Below are 18,079 nucleotides of genomic sequence, written 5' to 3'. Positions count from 1 at the left end.
TTTTTAGGTCAGGGGCCACAATGAGCTTTAACATTTGGCAGACGGGCTGGCCCAGTATCAGATGGATGGGGAGTGTTTGTATGAACTGTATAGTCTATTTGACAGTCCGGATTCAAAAGCCCAATGGGTGGTAGTTTGCCCATGACTGGGTTAGATCCTCCATCAAGTTCATTCCCATTTGAGAGATTTAATTCTCTCTTTCTATTGGTGACCAAGTATGGGGAAATTTTAGGACAGGGGGAGATCTTCCAATAGGCACACTTGTTTTTTTGACAAATGTTGAAAAGGGGACATGGTAAATAATAACCAGTTTTAACCTTTCTGTACAAAACTGAAAATGGTTTTTGCAATAGTTCTGGCTCCGGCCACACGCCTAAACCTGTCCTTTTATTGCAAGACTACACGCTGGTACACAAGGGTTGTGGGCAATAAAAAAGTAATGATCTGATCTTTAGTTTACTGGTCTGGCCCATGATTGAAAACTTTTGCCAGCTAATAGCAAATTATTTTTAAGGAATTCATTCCAGGTTTGCTGGATCACCCAGCCTCACCCAGGATAGTCTATCTTCCTCAGTCTTGGAGACCTTTGATTAAGAAGGCCCAATGTCTCCCTTCCAAACAGAGGTAGCAGGCTGCAAAGACTCACTCTCTGTGCACAAAGCCTGGGCTAAGCTTGCTGTGTGATGACAGCCAGAGGGCAGGAAGTCTGTACTAGGTGTTCACAGACTTCTTATATGTTGCTGATTCAGACTGAAAGAATGCTAAACTTTTAAAATGACAAAGTGCTGACACGGATCCTAGTCACGTGTCCTCATTTGGGGCATAAACTTTCAATACCTTTGTCTGTGCTCTGGGGATTTTTTAAGAGATTCTTGAATTAGGTGTTAAAGCAAGACAAACATTTCAGGCATTGATACATGCCTGAAACCTTTTCCATAGTAGCAGGTGATAATACTTCCTCATTTCACAGTTGAAGTGTGCAATGTATTTTGTGAATCGGGACCATAAAAGCATTAGACAATAAAATTATAATAAAGCCTTATAAAAAAAAAACATGAACATTGAGCTAGGCAGACATCTTGTGGTGAGTATTCATCACTACAAGTGAATTTCCAGGAAAATTCTGTTTTATTGCTTCAATAGTACATTTTTAGTAATGGAATAGGGTTGAATGTACTGTAGTAAGTTATGTTACTGTGCATTAAAAGGACCAGGGACTTTTATATTAATGAAAAACAAATTTCATATAAACACTTTCATTATTGCAGATACCACATATGATTCATCTGGTGTGTTTATCTTTGTTTCCTTTTACACTGGCTGCTTTATTAGGTAAAATTTACAAGAAGTCAGTTGGATCCTTTTTGCTACCATAAGAACTACGATGAGACTTCATGGCATAAAAGGTGCTGGAAACATTCCTTGGGAATTTTGCTCCATATTGATAAGATAGCATTTAGCAGATGCTGCATATTTGTAGGCTACACATCCATGATAGCAATCTACCATTCAACTACATACTAAAGGTGATGTGTTGGATTAGGATCTAGTGATAGTGGATGCATTTGAGTACAGTGCCAAAAGTACCCATCAGAAGATGGGTAGACTGCAGTCATAAAGGAATGGACATGGTCAGCAACAATGCTGAGGTGGGCTGTGGTATATAAGGGATGCTTGATTGGTACTAAGGGGGCTGTGGTGTGCTAAGGTAATACCCCTTACACAATTACACCTCCTAAATCGTTGATACCAGGAAGGATGGATCAATGTTTTTGTGTTGACGATGCCAAATTCTGACCCTACAATTCATATAGTGCAACAGAAAACAAGACTCATCACCCCAGGTAATGTTTTTACAATCTTGTCCAGTTTTGGCGAACCTTCAGAGATGCTTTTCTGCTTACCTTGGTAGTGACAAGTGGTTCTTTCACTTACCGTTGCCTTTTTATCAGTTTGATCCATTCTAGCTAATTCTCTCTGACCTCTGGTAACATCAACATTTTTTGCCCAGAGAACTGACGTTCATTGGATATTTTCCCTTGTCTGGACCATTCTCTGTTAACCCTAGAAATGATTGTACCTGAAATCCCAGCACAATAATGGTTTCTGAAATTCTCAGCCACCTGGCACTAACAAACATTCCATGTTAGAAGTCACATCAATCACTTTTCTCCTACATTCTGCTGCTTGGTTGACTGGCTTAGATATTTATTAAAGCAATTGAACCTAATAAAGTGATGTTTAGTCTCCATATATTCTTTCTATTGATCTTTTTTTTTTAGAACAGAACAGACTCTTTAGGCCCAATTCAAAAAGGTAAGTATGGTAGTTGAAGTATACGTCAAATCAACCTTTTCTCCTAGTTTTGGATAAAAAAAGGAATGTAACATTTGTCAGGATTTTTTGGTCACATTATATTGTCTCAAGTTGCTAAATTTTCCATCTAGTGTTTACGAGATATCAAGAGAAGATCTACAAGGTCTGACCACTTCAACTTTTTTTTCCTACTATGAGCCTGTTTCATTGGTGAGAACATAGTCATTGCGTAACGTAAAAAAAAGTAATATATACCTTGTAGGGTTTTTTTCTGCTTTCTGTACTAATATAAGTTTATTGTAAACAGAAATATACATTTTTATTTTTTAAAAGGAACCAATTAGTTCATGAGATGACAAAGAGCATACTGATAGGAGAAAACAGAGTGAGAGATGGATACATCATTGTGCTGCTTCTTCTACTTCACTGTCCAGTTATGGTCTGGTAAATATGACAGGCTGGGCCCAGTGGATGTGGGTCACACTGGCCATCATTTAACCCAAAAGACTAAAGAACATGTAGTGGTAGAAAAACAAAGTACTTATCTGAAGAAAATAATTTCAGCAAGTGAATCTTTATTTGTATTATTTTTAATATTTTTCTGTAAATCTGCTTTAAGAAATTTCACTGGTTTAGCAATTATTCTTTCTGTGCTAATTTTGTGCCTTCTCACAACAGTAAATCACATCACCACCTTAGTCAAATGAGCAGGATCACAGGAATCAAAAACACTAAAAGGCAAAAAGTAGCAGACTGATCTCAGTGACTAGAGGCATATATCACAAATATGACTGGTCCACAGTACTAATCCAAAGCCAGGTAAAACAGTTAAGTGTGTGTATTTGAACCTACATATTTATTAATTTATCTGGCGTTCCACTTTAACAGTAAACATATGTTTAAGTGATGTGACAGAACTAAGCTATGTTAGAAAACATCCAATCATTTTTGGTTTTTTTTTAGGTCAGCTAGCAATTGAACTTTATTAAAAAGTGAGGGCACATCTGCTAAAGTATGTAGTCTATCAGAAATTCATCTTGCATGGATTATGAGCTGTATCCTATTTGCATTCAGCACATGAGAAAATATAAGCAAAATGTGTGTCCAGTGTCAATAAGTCAGCATTTTAAGCATTATGTATTTAACCTGGGACTGCATACACATTAGGACTGACAGAGCATTTCTTGCTTTACAAAACGTCAGTCTAAGAAAATAGAACATACTTTATTATGAAATGATTACCAACTGATGTGTGTGCATATTTTTTATTAGCCAGTAACTGAACACTCCGAGCCAAAGTGGAGGAAGATTTTTTTTTTTTTTTATTTAAAGTAAAACATGAAAAATACCAGACATTCTAAATCAGTAACTGCAGGATACGAATACACCTGAATCCCAGTGGCTCAAATCCCTGATAATCCCTATTATCCACAATAAGGATTATAATTTTTGAAAGTCTCCTAAAGAATAACTGTAGGTGGTATGTATTTGGCAAGTGCAACCGATCCAAAAATCTCAATCTAGTGGGGAAGCAGCAGCCAGGTTACTTTCTGGGAATTGTAGTTCTTTGCTTCCACTAAACATATTTCTCTTCCAGTGAACTGATTTGATTTTACCATTAGATGTCATGGCTATTTCCTCCAAAGCAGTGCAAACCCATGTCAGGTAGCAATCCCAAATCATCAATATCCCCCAGTCAAGATAAAAGCAAATAAAATTAACCCAAAGACCAATTCACCATTATTCTACCATATAACAAAGAACTTACTGCAGTTGGTGCTTTTCCTGATCAAATAAAGCAGAAAGGGGGGGGACAAGCTTAGTTCAGTGAATTTTGTAATCTTTTGTTGGCCAGTAAAAAATAAGTAACAAACGCAATATCTGAATACTATCAATGAATGGTAAACAAAAAAAAATCTCATTTTGTATTTTAAAAAAGGTTCCAAAATTCTGTCATTGCTTGGGACAAAAATGTGACTGACTTTTTAAGCAGTGTCCGGGTCCCACGTACTAGAATCTCCTTGTAACACAGTTCCATCCTTCAGATTTTAGAAGTGGAAGATGCAGTTGAAGGTGGTGTGTCCATCATTTGTGACACAATAAACCTATGTATTTACACCAGTTTCTTTGCTTCAAAGAAACTCTTAAGATGCCTCATTTGCCAAATTCCAATAGTAACAAGAATCAGGGTCTGGGCAATGGACCACCACAGGACACGCTGGTTGGTGCTTTCGCTGGTCTGACGGAACCTCTCCTCCCGCCACTGAATGAAAACAGGAATAAAGGATTAGAAAGAGAAAAGGACATTGTTAACACTTTGGTAAAAACTTTTTTGAAAAACTCATACTTATGTTCTATTTGATAGAGATGCATATGTAAGCTAAAAGTGTACAACTCGTAGCTTGCAGAGGGCTTTACTTTCAGAAAATAAATTGAGTTAGGGGTGTGTGAAAGCTAAATATGTGCTTCTGGGGATGGCTAAGTTAAAGGGAATCCGTTGATTTGTCTTACTACAAGGTAACTTTTAGCCCCCTAGCGTTCTAATTGCGTTCAAAATTCCATGCAAATGCATTTACATTTTTTTTGCATTGAAATTTATTTTACATTGGAGGCTAAAATTCTTAGGCATAACTCACCGAAATATGCCCAATATTTATTAATAAACTTTAAATATTAAAAAAACACAAAAATCTGGTAAAAAATAAAGATAAAAAAAATAGTTAAACATGTACGTGTACAGTAGCATATATAATATAATTATATATATTATATGAAGATTTCCTTGTATTGGACAATACAGCTATTTTGTATTGAATCCAATACAAAATTATTTGAATTTCCGGCCGTTACGCTTGCACCGGCCTCACTGGGAAACCCCGGAGAGCGTCTCTGCATTCACCAGCTGGAGATCGAAGAAGACGGACGTGTCCCCAGGACCTGTGGGGACCATCAGGACAACGGGGGACGAGAATGGAGCAAGGTAAGTTCATTTTTTTAAAGTTAAAGCTACCCCGAGTGTGCCTCGGAAATACCTCTATTTGCAGGTAATATCCACCCCGAGTCACACATTTAGGATTACCGCTAGGAGGGTTAAAGAACATTTGAATGCAAGTCATACATCTAAATCAGGGACTAAAAAATAGACTAATTTATGTATTAAATAAAGATATGTAGATTTGTTTGAGTGTGAAGGGTAGATTTATATGCATTTGCTCTGCTTAAATAATTTAAGAAGTAGGGTAATCTGCTTATGCTTAGTTTATACAGGGATCTATCGTGTTAGTACTCATTTGTTGGCACAAATGCCCAATGATCACAAGATGTTTATTAAGGTATAAAGTTGCTCTATAAGTATCCTTAAGCATTTTAGACAGCAGGTAAAAAAGAAATTAGCAAGAAGATGAGCACAGCCTATTCCTGTTGTAGTTATTTGCTTACTCTTTGGTAGTTTTGTTCCTTTTGAATTTGTTCCACTTGCTCTATCAGTTGTCGCACACGTAGCTGCAGCTCGCTAAGCTTGTCTTTGGCAGCAATCTGGGCATAATCATTGGTATGTTCCCCAACCTGGATGTCAAGGTGAACTCTCTGCCGAGAAAGAAAAAAACAACACACACACAAATTAATAGGAGTGTTGAAACTTGCCACATGGGCAAGAGGTAGTTTCAAGGGCACAGATGATGCCAAGTAAACATAGAAAGTCAAGAAACACTGGCAAACAGTCAAAAACTACAAAAAACATTGTATGCTGTTTAAAGGCACATCGCTGAATCTAAAATTATGAAGGTATTGAGTACCAAAGACCATAGCAAAGTTGTATTGTTTAATCATAGCATATAATGGAAAAATGAAGAGGATGGTAGATTTTATTGTTCCCTATATTTAGACTGCATAGCAGCTTAAGGGTTACAGAATAACATTGGACTGTGTTAATTAAATTAAATTACCCATACATAGATCAAGTCATATAAATGATTAAAGAAATCACCAAAAAAACAAAAACAAATAAAAACTAGAAAATTGCAGGCCACGTGACAGATCTTTGTCAAAAGAGTGATTACACAGTGAGGAGAAATCCTTGGTCAGGTTATGTCTGCTTTTTTTTCCACATTGACAGCAGCGTACCTGATTAGCTTAAAGTGCTGTCTGCTGAATGCTGTTGTGCAGTGATTACATGAGGTGAATATAAAGACCAATAAATGACGTATTAAAAATACTTTTTACCTGTCTACACTTACATGTGAAAGATTCATTCTTGGCAATGTGTATAACTGCATCCTGGCAAACAATGCTGCTGTGCTTAATAAAGGAAATGTACTAAAATTATCTTAGCGCTTTTTGGAATATTCTTCAGCCAGATTTCACAAAACTATTTCCTGAATTCTGTTTTGTTTAACCACCTTTCTCTCCCTCTGTCTGCTTTATCTCCAACAAAGTGTGACTGGTGAGTCTAAGAGTTCTTAGTCCTCACACTTTTCTACAGCTGGCACTCTGCATGTGAGATAAAGTAACTATAACTGTTTCGAAATACCATCCTGGATCGCAGATAAGCAAAACTATCACAGATCATCAGCTTGCAGACAAATAGAATTACAAACTACAACCAGGGCAGGACACAAAAAAACTGAAGCTCTGATTTCTGAGCAAGGAGGATAACTTCCCTGTATACATATGAAGGTTCAGTTTTGACTGACTTGATCCTTCTTAAGATCAATGGAAAAATAATGGTTAGTCAATGTCTCTTCCTATCTGTTCTCTGGCCGGCTGTTTACCTTTATAGATGCATTTTACTTCAAATAGGACATATATTTTTCATACAAGAATGTTAAGATTTACCAACAAGGTAGATTTATTGTTGGCACAATCTTTTGAATCCCATTGATTGCTATAAAATTATAATGTTAAGTAGTAATTCCTCGTTATGTTTTTTTTTTTTTTTTTTAATTTTACATTACTCACCAGCATGCCACCGGCAAAAAGAGAAAATTTGGTAGAGTTAGAATGCAGACATATCTGATGCTCTCCTGGAGTGTGTGAAGTAAAGGTGAAGCGCCCCTCTGAGCCATACTGCCGAGACAGGATTACCTAGGATGGAAGAATAAGCCTGCATTAGAGAGAAGGACATTTTGCAAGTTGCAGCTCAAAGATGAGTTCAGTATGATGCACTAACCTTATCATCAGGATCCTTCACCTCTACAAGCATGCCAAGCCCGGGTGTTGCTGGCAAATACTCTTCCCTCTGCTTGTCATACAGCTGGGTGCGGTAATTTCCTGCAGCCACATAAAAAAGGATCTTTTTATTCTATTACTGTATGTATCCATTTTTTTTTTACAACAGTCTCATTTGTGCACCTGTTATTTACAAAAAGGTAAGCTAGGGCTGAGCAAGCAGTTGGTGATAGCGCTAACTAGGGTCAAAGGGCAGGTCCACCACCCAAAAAAACATAACCACATGTTCAAACTTTAGACTATTTGGTAACTTCTAAAGTGTATGTAAAAATGTTCCTTCCTGTGACTGGGTATTCAGATCTGCAGATTATACAAAATCTTTATCCAAACCCTTGTCCACAATGTCTTTCTGAATACATTGTACTTTTCTTCTGCCCGGACTCAACAACAAAAATGGAAACTTCAAACCACATCTCAGTGATCATCATTACAACTCACTCTTTTCTCAAACATTTATCATTATGTCCAACCACCTTCTGCTATTGGGGGATCAGTAAAAACTCCCATTACAAGATTTTTATTTTACAACATTGTTCAACCCAGAAATTATTTAAACTGGGTGGGAAAAAATTCTAGGCAGGTGGCAGCCCCTGTATTGTGACCAAACTCATCAGTAACCACCCAAAAACAGCGGGGTGGTTACTAAAAAGTGCCAAGTGGTTACTGAAAAGTGCCAGGTGGTGCTCCCGGCTAAAAAAGGGCCTGGTGAGAACACTGTACAATCTTCCTTCCAAGGAAAACAAAACACTTTGAAATCAATGTCAATAAATATTGATCCAGCGGATAAATCCTCTTGGAAAATCATAAGGGAAAAAAACACTTTTACAGCTGGCTGCGGACACTACGTCCTTCCGACTATCCACCAACGTAAGAAATTCATTTTTTGATATCCCCACGAGATTATATCATACAGATTTCTAATAATTTCAAATCTAGTGATTTTGAATAAAAATTATATCCCCCATAACATCAAGAATATTTTTCCTCGGATATTTAGGAAGGGCTGTATCCCATTGTAGAGATGTTTCCAACACAATTAAGGATCCAGCACTACGCATTAATTTGTTTGGACACCTTACAATTACTAAGAACTCCACATAATCCTACTAGCATATGTTAATTAATGCAGCCAACACTCAAAAAAAACTACATTACCAATTGCATATTACTCTAGGATCTGAGTACCTAGTATATTTGATTACCCTTATCTCTGTGCTCACCAACTATCACCTACAATTGAATTCTCGTCTCATAATCCCTTGAAGAAGCATCATGGGCGAAACGCGTAGGGAATCAACACAATACCCGTTAAGTCCAATATTTTGTGATATTGAGTAATATACTACCAACGTGTGTAAGAAGCAATATGTAAATTGAGGAATTTTTTATTGAATGACCAATCAAGGCTTACATGTTCTTTAAAATACAAGTATTATGTTATTTATACCGCTGCCTACAAAAGCCTGTTCTTTTTATTTCTTTATGATATATACACCTAATTACAAAGGCTAGGCAAATATCACTGACACGGCTTGACAATCCTCCTTTTGGATAGACTATTCTATTTTAATCCGCCTGGAAATATTTTCATTTGCTGGCAGCCATAACTAAGCTTTGGTAGCATTGCTCAAATCCCAATTATGGTTTTCTTTACGAAAATGAAAAACGTATTGATGAAGATCTAAATATAAAGATGCCATATTCACCGCTTATAGAGTCCATCCTCCTCCTGGGTGAATGATACCCAGCAAATTCATTTTCTGTGAGCGCATGCCATCAGACAAGCCCCATAGTAGATGGCATTCCACCTGTTCATAGAACATGGCAACTACGTGGTACACTCACACGGCACTAGAGTGCCAACTCTAAGAACTTCTAAAAGAGTAGAGAAAGTATCTGTGATGCCACTAAAGACTATAAAAGGAGTACAAAGTGATTTGCCATTAAAAATTAAAATGGGTTTTAAAGGGACCTTGTACTGAGAATACCATCTAGGCTATACTCAGTGAGCCTCTTGCTTCACTATCCTGAGTTCCTGCACTTAGACAAGAATGTAGATGACTTCTAACCTCAGAATTGTGACTTATACTGACACCAAGGCAACAATCATCACAAATCAAACATTGATCCTCATCACATTCCTCAGCTACGATCTCTGCATACATAAGCATGAGAGAGTTCATAGATTGGATTATCTGGATACTTTATCATTAAAGTAGAACTCTGGAGTTCTTTTTTTATTGACAATGTTTATAAATATTACCTAATCCGAGGCTGATAGTAATAAGCAGATCACTGGATCATTGCTGTTTAAAACTCAGTGTTCACTCCCTGCACAGTACATCCGTCCCTCTAATCCCGGCGGCTTTAGATGTGGAAGCTGCCGCTCCTATTTAGCATTGCATTTTTATAGCCAATCAGGGAATACCTTGCTCACTGTATCATTGTGACAGATTACAAGGTGTTCTGTGATTGGCTATGAAGAGAGGGGGTAACTTAAAAATGAGTGCTGAATGAGAGGTGCAGCTTTCACATAGTTGAATAGAGCTGCAGCTGTACTGTGCGGAGCTTTCACCCAATTTACAGACTCCAATGACATAGACCATGCCAGGTAACATTCACCTTCAGGATAACAGGCAGACATTTAACACATATGCCAAAAAAAAAAAAAAAACATACACAGTGCCCAATCAACATGCGTTATACTTGAGTCTCTGCAAACACAGATACGTTTAGATTTGTATGAAATGCCCTTAGCTTTGTGGACTGAAGGTGTCAGCCCTGCACAGCGTCTTTTGCCAAACTCCCCAAGCACTCCTCTATAATGTGACGGCCAATCATTCTGTATCCATAGATCAGAACTGGGAGGAACACAGAACAGTAATGAATTTCTGTACAGAACAACAAACTATTACACACCAGACATAGGAGATATCAAAACAATTCTAATTGTATTTGCATTCATTTTGTTCCAGCTTCATATAAGTGGAAGCTTGCCCAGTGCAGCCATTGCATAGCCATACAGCAGATGGCCCACAAATAAGGAATATGGCAGGTTAGACTCCATGTATTGTGCCCAGCACAATTACAGCCCCCGGTGCCTCACCTATCACCATAGTCTCATCGGGAATCTCTTCAATGAAACATTTCTTCTCGGTCTCCCCGATATGGAAATACAGGGAGGACACCGGGCCAAGACAGGCGGCCAGAGACAGAAGCAACCAGGCAGCAGCCATCTTTCAGCAGAGGAGGAGAAGCTCACCGGAAGCTGAGGTAGCTTCACACCGGCTGCCACGTCCTCCCGGCTGACCAATCAGAGACGAGAACGAGCTGCGCGCTGCGAGGAAGTGATGGTGACGTCAGTGGTTATAGGAAGTGTCTAGGAAGAGAGGGCGCCTCTTTGTAGTCATGGAGGAGGCTCTACTCTGTCATACAAACATTCATAATGTCACTACCACCGTGGTATTGTCCAGGGGAACGCACATACATTACTCAATGCAGCACCTATGTATTTACATTGCACAGTAATATGTTTTGCATTAAACAGCCCTCCAAGAATATCCAAAAACCCCAGCCTGTGTAAAGTCGTGTGTTACCACATCCAAGAAATGTAAATAGGCCCTCAGTATCCATAATAATTGTATGACACTGGAAGAATTTTTAATTTGAATATTTTTAATTATCAATAGTCATTTTGGTAATTTCCAATATATATTTTGTCCTTAGGTGGGTGGGAGAACCAGCAAAATGTCCTCTGCCAGTCCTGTCATACAACACGTGTGCAGAGGACCATGACGAGCATGCATCACCTCACAGCTTCTTGTCATGTAAAATTTCCACTTTTCTGTATCTTGGATTGGCTGGAAGCACAGGGGGATATGTTTAAAGGATGTCAGACAAGAAAATGAAAAATTCACTCAATTATAGTGAAATAAAATAAAATGGGGTCATGCTATTGGCACCTAAATGAAAAGCATTTTATATTTAAATATTTTTATTTATTTTCATACATTTTAGCATGAAGAACCTTTTCAGGAAAATATACACAAATAAATGGGAAAATTACATCCAAACAGAGAGGGGAGAATTGGTTGGGGGTGAAGGGTGCATTTTAACAACCAGGGGAGAAAGGGGGGGGGGGGAATTCCACGTCTACATGGGTGGACGTTTTGAAGGATTGTATTCCAGCTAAGGATCCCAAGTGAGTTCAAAGATATTGGGGGTGTCCTTGAGAATGCAAGCAAGTTTATCGTTAACCATGATCCAGTTGAGTTTGGAGTATATGACCGCTAGAGAAATGGTTTGGGATTTCCATGTTTTAGCAAGTGCAATGCGAGCACCTAAGATGTATCCGAGCAGTTTTTTAGTAAAGTGAAAAGCATTTTAAATGACATCAAAATCACATAGGGGTCACAGGAAGGCAAGCCCTCCCAAAAATAGAGCAGGCCCAATCTTTGGACCACTGGTGTGTTGGATTTTTCATGTATATTATTTTGATGCCTTAATGCAGTGAATGGAGTACACACAGTTATTCACACGTGCTGAAGCACCACATATATGTGAACAGGGCATAAGCACTTTTGTAGGAATGTTTTACAAAACATTTTACTTTTTCTAGGGCCATTGTTTGTAAAAAGTTCATTTTTTACATGTGGGATCTAAGATGTAGACATGTGAAATAGGAAGAATTTTCTCCTCTTTGAACATATTAGCCAGAATATTTTCCATCATTTTTAGCCTTCCCCCATATCCAATCCACAGGGCTGGAATTCCTGGATCCCACCTAAATGAAGCACACATATTAGTAAATTAGTCTAAATGACTGCACTTTATTTAGAATTCCTCATATGCCAAACCAGGAGTCATTGGGATTTGTTACAAACATTTAGTCAAATATTTTAAATGGCAACTAAAAAAGAGATTTAATTTTGAAAGGCTATCCTCACAACTTAAATTTTATATTTCTGCATTACAAATATAAAAAATGCCCAAGCTTTGTAAAGTATTGGTATTGCAGCCCAGCTACTTTTAGATCCCTTGGAAGCAGTGATTTCTGTATTACTTTTTAAAATGTAGAATGCTGCTAAAGACCTCAATATGCCTGCTGTTAAATTACAAATTACCTCCATCATTTTAGACACATTTTAAAGATCTGTGATAGAATTACTTGAGAATTGCCTCTTGCTCAATCTATATCATGTTAGAACCTGCTTTCAAAGTGATGATGAGATGGTACATGGTGCCTATCCAATAATCAAGATGAGACAGGGCTTATTTAATGGGTGCCAAGAAGCAGGTACAGTTTTACATATCTGGTGGACTTGTCCTTTTATTACCAGATTTTCAAACTACTAGCACATCTGTTTCAGGTGCACATATCCATAGATCCTTGGCTAGCTCCGCTACTATTCATACCTTCAGTTCTGGATAATATATTTATAAATTAAAAACTGTCAAGTATTTTAAATGACACTCACAAAACTTTTATCAAAACTTTGGGTCCTCGATGACTCGATATGTCCTCTAATTCAATATTTGTCCTGAAGAGACCATCACCTCTATTCACTGATCTTCTAGCATGCGGTTGCCCCTTTTTAAGACTGCAAAACACTTTCTCTTTTTCATCTCCCCTTTACTTTCCACCTTCTTTTACTTTTGTTTGTTTCCCAGTTAGCACCCTGTCACAGGATATACCCCCCCCCCCTTCCATTATTGTTGAAATGTTTAGACTTTCTTGCTTGGCTTAGTATCCATATTGTTCTGCCTCTCCAGTCTAAGCACTTACAGTGTGATCTCTGAAAACTTACAGTTGTGATGAGATGGCTATAACTGCAGTCTTAGGTGAATTGGCTGACAGTGACTCAATCCAAAGGACACCTTGTAGATCTTGACTCTACTGGCAGCAACCTCTAGGACAGTGTTTCTCAACCAGGGTTCCCCCAAAGGTTGCTATGGGTTACTGTAGCATCTTGTGCCCCTCAGATCAGTGCCACCAATTAACTTTTTGGCTATCTGTAAGGGTGATTTTCTTTCCGCTGGTCAGCAATGTAAAAGGCATTCTTTCCACTGACCACGAAACTAATGTACTGTTGATATAGTATTTATAGAAGGGGTTCCTGGAAGGACCTAAAGTCACTTTAATGGTTCTGTAATGTTAAAGAGGTTGCTCTGGGACCCTATTGATAGCGCCATCAATTGCAGTTAGTGTCTAAGTCAGATAATACATTTTTTTCTCACTGCAATGACGAAAAGATCAGTCAGCCAAGCTTTAGTACTAACAAGTTCCAGAATCCTCCATTTGATCAATAGTCAATGAGGTTATAGAGGTTGCTACAAGGATGTGCAGGTACATTTAGATGCCTCTGTAAAGCCTGTGGCAATTCTTCAGATAAACAAATTACACTTAGTACTAGATTTTCAGTACCATAAATTGTCAACAAAAAAATTCACATTGCGTGCTCACCTTTTGGTGACTTTAACAGGCTGACGCTGGGCTCTATTTTAGTCCAGTCAATGTTCTCATCATCTGGCGAGTGTTCAACCATGAGTTGGTACACCTTCATTGAGATAATGTCGTGATTATCTATTTGAAGAAAATAAAACACCTTAAATATGAGTTCCAGAGTAATAGTAAGCAACAAATGGCTTCCTGTGTTTAGGTACAATCTTCCTAACCTGATAAGTCTCCAGTTGCAGCAGTTGCTCCAAAAAAATATCCTGTTGGCAACCTAACACCGGAAATGTCGACACAATTCTTCCATTCATTTTTACCTTCAATGTCTGTCATCACCTTTATTAAATAATAGAAATCTTGCAATTAAAACAATATTTTTCATTTTAATTAAAGCAACAACGACATAACAATGTTGGAGTTATTATTTTTGTTGGGGCTTTATTTATAAAACAGGAAATCAGACATTCCCTGACAGTAATTGATTTCCAGGAGAGAATGTTTGAGGGAATGTCAGATTCCCTGTTTTAATAATATAACCCTCTGAGTTTTTTTTTTTTTGTTTTTTTTTTTTACATTTTACCTCTTATTTTGCATTATTAGGTCTAAATGGCCTGTAAAACTCAGAGGCTTTTTTTGTACTAATTGAGAAAGTGAAAAAAAAATATGTAAAACAAAAACTAGTGTTAAAATAAACTTTGAAAAACCTTTAACACATATATTTAACTGCTTAGGGAAAATAACACTGATAAACAAATGTCTCACCGTAAGACGACCACGAGAATAGCGTATTGCTAGAAATGTGTCATGGTTGGCATTGCGAAGATCGGCTGTACAGCCTGCTAATTCAGCTGTGCGTCCATCTTTGCTGTGATCATACTCTAAAGAGCCATTGTTCACCATGACAGAGATATAGGGAAAGACACGCTGCAAGCAGAAAGAAAAATAAGAAGGGTGTTAAGAGCCTATGTCATCTGATAATGAGCAGAAAAATACATCATCTAAATACTAAGGCAAAAAAATACCACAAAGACAAGTGATTATTATACTGCAGATTACAAATCCTTATGTGTTGCATTTGCATTGATTTTTTTTTCTCTTTATATTCACCTAGTAATCTTGGGAATAACACTCTTCATGTTCCAAGGAGGCTACACTCACTCAACTCTATTAATGACAGGAACAATGGTTGTCATACCAGGACAAGACTACATCTTCATTGCTCACCTTATTGTCATTACATAGGGGTTAGGGGCAATCAGTAGTTTACAGTAGATGAATTGGAGAAAATATGGCATTATTTGATAGATTGGTACCTGTTGTGAATAAACCTAAGTACAAAATGATGATTCTACCATAAAAGTTGGTACCAAACCAACTAATGCTTCTCTGGCCAAGAACACCACCCATGTCCAACCTGTGTCTGAGTCAAGAATGAAGGGCATACACAGATTTACCTTCCTCTGGATAACAGTCTGACCCCCCACAGCTAGGACCTTTAAATAACACAAATTATTTTATGGCCTTACTCCTTCATTGCTGAATTTATGTTGTGATTATTAGATATACCTGCCAAAGGTTTTATTAGCTTTTAAAAGCTTGAAAGAACGGTTTACCCTCTTCAATTAACCAATGTAGATGTGTAAATAGCATGGTCTGTTGATAGAGAGGGGGTGCCTGCTTTCTATGTTTCTCTGGTATACCATTCCATGACATTTCATACATGTCTATAACAAGAAGACTGCAATTTACAGTCTACTATCACCATTGCAATATGGAAATTGAGATTTCACCAGATAAGATTGTGAGTGACTTTCAGGTATGGCTGAATCTCATACAGTGTAAATAATCAGTGAATGAAACAGTCACTTACAGGTCTAATGTGCAAAAAAAATGCAATTTACTGAGTTGTTTTATCACCATTTGAAGAATATGTACGCATGCAATTATCCCAAGCCTTCAGGAAGAAAAAGTGGGTCAAAGTAGAAAAGGAGATCAAGCAGGCTGCATCAAAACAACTCACCTCTGTTGTTTCATCATTAGGGTAGGTGTCTACAAAAACTGCCAGACCATGAAATTTATCCTGGTTTCCAAACACAGGACCTATTTAAAGTTAAAGAAAAGTTCTTAGTAAATTTTAAACAACAAAACAAGCATCAAAAAAATAAATGAGGATAAAGAGAATAACGGTCTACCTGGCTCTAGCCTGTCCTTGGCATACCAAAGAGCAAAGCCATCTCCATGTAAGTTCTTCTTTCCTGCTCCATGTATCCGAAAATGGACATGTAGCTCCCAGTCCTTCAAAAAGCATGGCTGAAAAAAAAAACAAAAACAAATGATTTCTGGAATCTACTCATCTTTACAGATCTATTTAACTTAGGTTTTCTATAACACCATAACTTACCATTCTATTCCAGATACAACCCTCTTTACTCCGCTCATCAGGAGTTAAACGGACATATTGACTTGTCAGCATTGTACTGCCCATGAAGTCCCATTGTGACATAGAACTGGAACCTACACCTAAGAAAACGATAAAGAAACAGAATAAAACAGATTAGGAGTTGACTTCACCTTCATGGCATACCCATGGCTCAGAAAGTATTGAACTAATATTTTCAGAACTTGAGATTTATTTGGATGACAAAAAACACTACAAATGGATCAATCACTCGATCTAAAGCCGTTATAATGTTCAAGAGACTGATATCTATACTGCTGCATTTAGAAATGATTTCAGGCATATCTTTGCAGTACAGATGCCTTCTATTCTATCTTGTGGCCTTTTCTTTACATAAACAATCAGACTGGGTGAGACCTGTATTGGCTGACAGCAATCACTTATTATTTGGGTTAAATGATGTCAAGCAAATTAACATAATATAGCTTACAAGTATTGATAGGCAACTTGCTATGAAATATTAATCAATTAGCAATCTGGTCAAACCTGTGCAAAAAGATTCTTATAACGTAACATACTTACATGATGTGAATATTACTAGTTACACTGTAGATGGTGAAACACAAAAATTGTAATCATGCAGGACAGGTGATGTCCCTTCTGCGATAATATAACCTTTCCCTGTTCCATCACATGCAAACCTTTATGATTTACCAGGCTGGGCGGACAACTCCTGCACAGGTTTGTGGGAGTCAATTCAGTCCTGGCAGCTGCAGGAGAATCCGGGTTGCGCCGGGTATGCCGACATATGCAGCAGCCCAGTGTTTTTGACAGAAGAGCATCAGGCAGGTGAGTATGTTTTATTGCCTGTATATCTCTTTAATAAAGCCCTGCCTGATCACAAGTTTTGAAAGGGGGACTATAATTCTTCTTTAATCCAAATGGTCTCTTCGCCCTATATTATCGCAGCCATGAACCTCCATTCTCTGCTCTCTCACCTTGGTAAGGTTTAATAAGAGAATGCTCCCGCTTCATGTGCTCGCTGTTCCCATCTGTCAGGTCTCCGGCGGCCCTAAGAATGGAGAAGCTGAGGAGAGACTGGAGAACCAGCAAACTATGGATGTACAGAGCCGCCATCATTAGCTTCTACTAACCCAATCCAGCTTCCTCATATGTCACATCCGCCCCCACTCTATAGCCCACACCACACAGTATCATTTCTATCCTAGAAAGACACACTACGACTGAAATTCACAGCCAGCAGACATTCCGGTGTCTAAAGAAATGTCCGCCTGGTACAAAATAGTATCTTTGAACTAAGAGAATCTGATATACGCCACACTTTATGAAACATTGCCCACATTAAAGATGGTCGCTGGATAGACATTAATGCAATAAACAATATACTATTATTAAATCGCAAGAGAAATTTCTGTACGGTGCAATCGGTTATACATCCGGTGCCATTTTGTTGGAGAACATTCCATAATCTACTGAGGTGATTGGCCTCATCAAAAATGGCGGAAGACGTAATTCCAAGGCTACGACTAGGACCCATTTTTGTTACAACTACTTCGTTCTCTTGAGCTTTGCGAACAAATCAGAGATTAGTTATCGAAGTCACCTAACCAATAAGCAGACAGCAAGTAATCACTTTTAGCCAATTAAAACGAGAGCTGCTTGAC

At 37.9% G+C, this 18,079-nt stretch overlaps 2 protein-coding genes across 2 annotated transcripts; both read right to left on the bottom strand.

Annotated features, from left to right (window-relative positions):
- Positions 1-3,615: 3,615 nt before the first annotated feature.
- TMED9 (transmembrane p24 trafficking protein 9) lies at positions 3,616-10,811 on the bottom strand. The gene is made up of 5 exons (XM_072401053.1): positions 10,649-10,811; positions 7,484-7,584; positions 7,273-7,398; positions 5,755-5,901; positions 3,616-4,579 (listed from the first exon to the last, which is right to left on the bottom strand). Exons 1-5 carry the CDS (start codon positions 10,776-10,778, stop codon positions 4,430-4,432), a joined length of 654 nt encoding a protein of 217 aa, XP_072257154.1. The 5' UTR covers positions 10,779-10,811; the 3' UTR covers positions 3,616-4,429.
- Positions 10,812-13,967: 3,156 nt separating this feature from the next.
- Positions 13,968-17,551, bottom strand: LMAN2 (lectin, mannose binding 2). The gene is made up of 7 exons (XM_072401052.1): positions 17,393-17,551; positions 16,398-16,516; positions 16,189-16,306; positions 16,017-16,096; positions 14,759-14,920; positions 14,218-14,332; positions 13,968-14,125 (listed from the first exon to the last, which is right to left on the bottom strand). The coding sequence occupies exons 1-7, from the start codon at positions 17,532-17,534 to the stop codon at positions 13,989-13,991; spliced, it is 873 nt and encodes a 290-aa protein (XP_072257153.1). The 5' UTR covers positions 17,535-17,551; the 3' UTR covers positions 13,968-13,988.
- Positions 17,552-18,079: the final 528 nt, after the last annotated feature.

The sequence above is a fragment of the Pyxicephalus adspersus genome, chromosome 2, assembly GCF_032062135.1.
Source record: "Pyxicephalus adspersus chromosome 2, UCB_Pads_2.0, whole genome shotgun sequence".
Taxonomy (NCBI): domain Eukaryota; kingdom Metazoa; phylum Chordata; class Amphibia; order Anura; family Pyxicephalidae; genus Pyxicephalus; species Pyxicephalus adspersus.
This window is presented reverse-complemented; position numbering and strand designations above follow the sequence as displayed.

Excerpts from the sequence above, each read along its gene's own strand:
- TMED9 (XM_072401053.1), bottom strand. The coding sequence starts at position 10,778 with ATGGCTGCTGCCTGGTTGCTTCTGTCTCTGGCCGCCTGTCTTGGCCCG. Across the intron at positions 7,399-7,483 it reads TGAAGGATCCTGATGATAAG|GTAATCCTGTCTCGGCAGTA; the intron begins GTTAGTGCATCA and ends CTTCCATCCTAG. Across the intron at positions 4,580-5,754 it reads AGGAACAAAACTACCAAAGA|TGGCGGGAGGAGAGGTTCCG; the intron begins GTAAGCAAATAA and ends GTTTTCATTCAG.
- LMAN2 (XM_072401052.1), bottom strand. The coding sequence starts at position 17,534 with ATGATGGCGGCTCTGTACATCCATAGTTTGCTGGTTCTCCAGTCTCTC. Across the intron at positions 16,307-16,397 it reads GTTGTATCTGGAATAGAATG|CCATGCTTTTTGAAGGACTG; the intron begins GTAAGTTATGGT and ends TTTTTTTTTCAG. Across the intron at positions 14,921-16,016 it reads CTAATGATGAAACAACAGAG|CGTGTCTTTCCCTATATCTC; the intron begins GTGAGTTGTTTT and ends TTCTGCTTGCAG.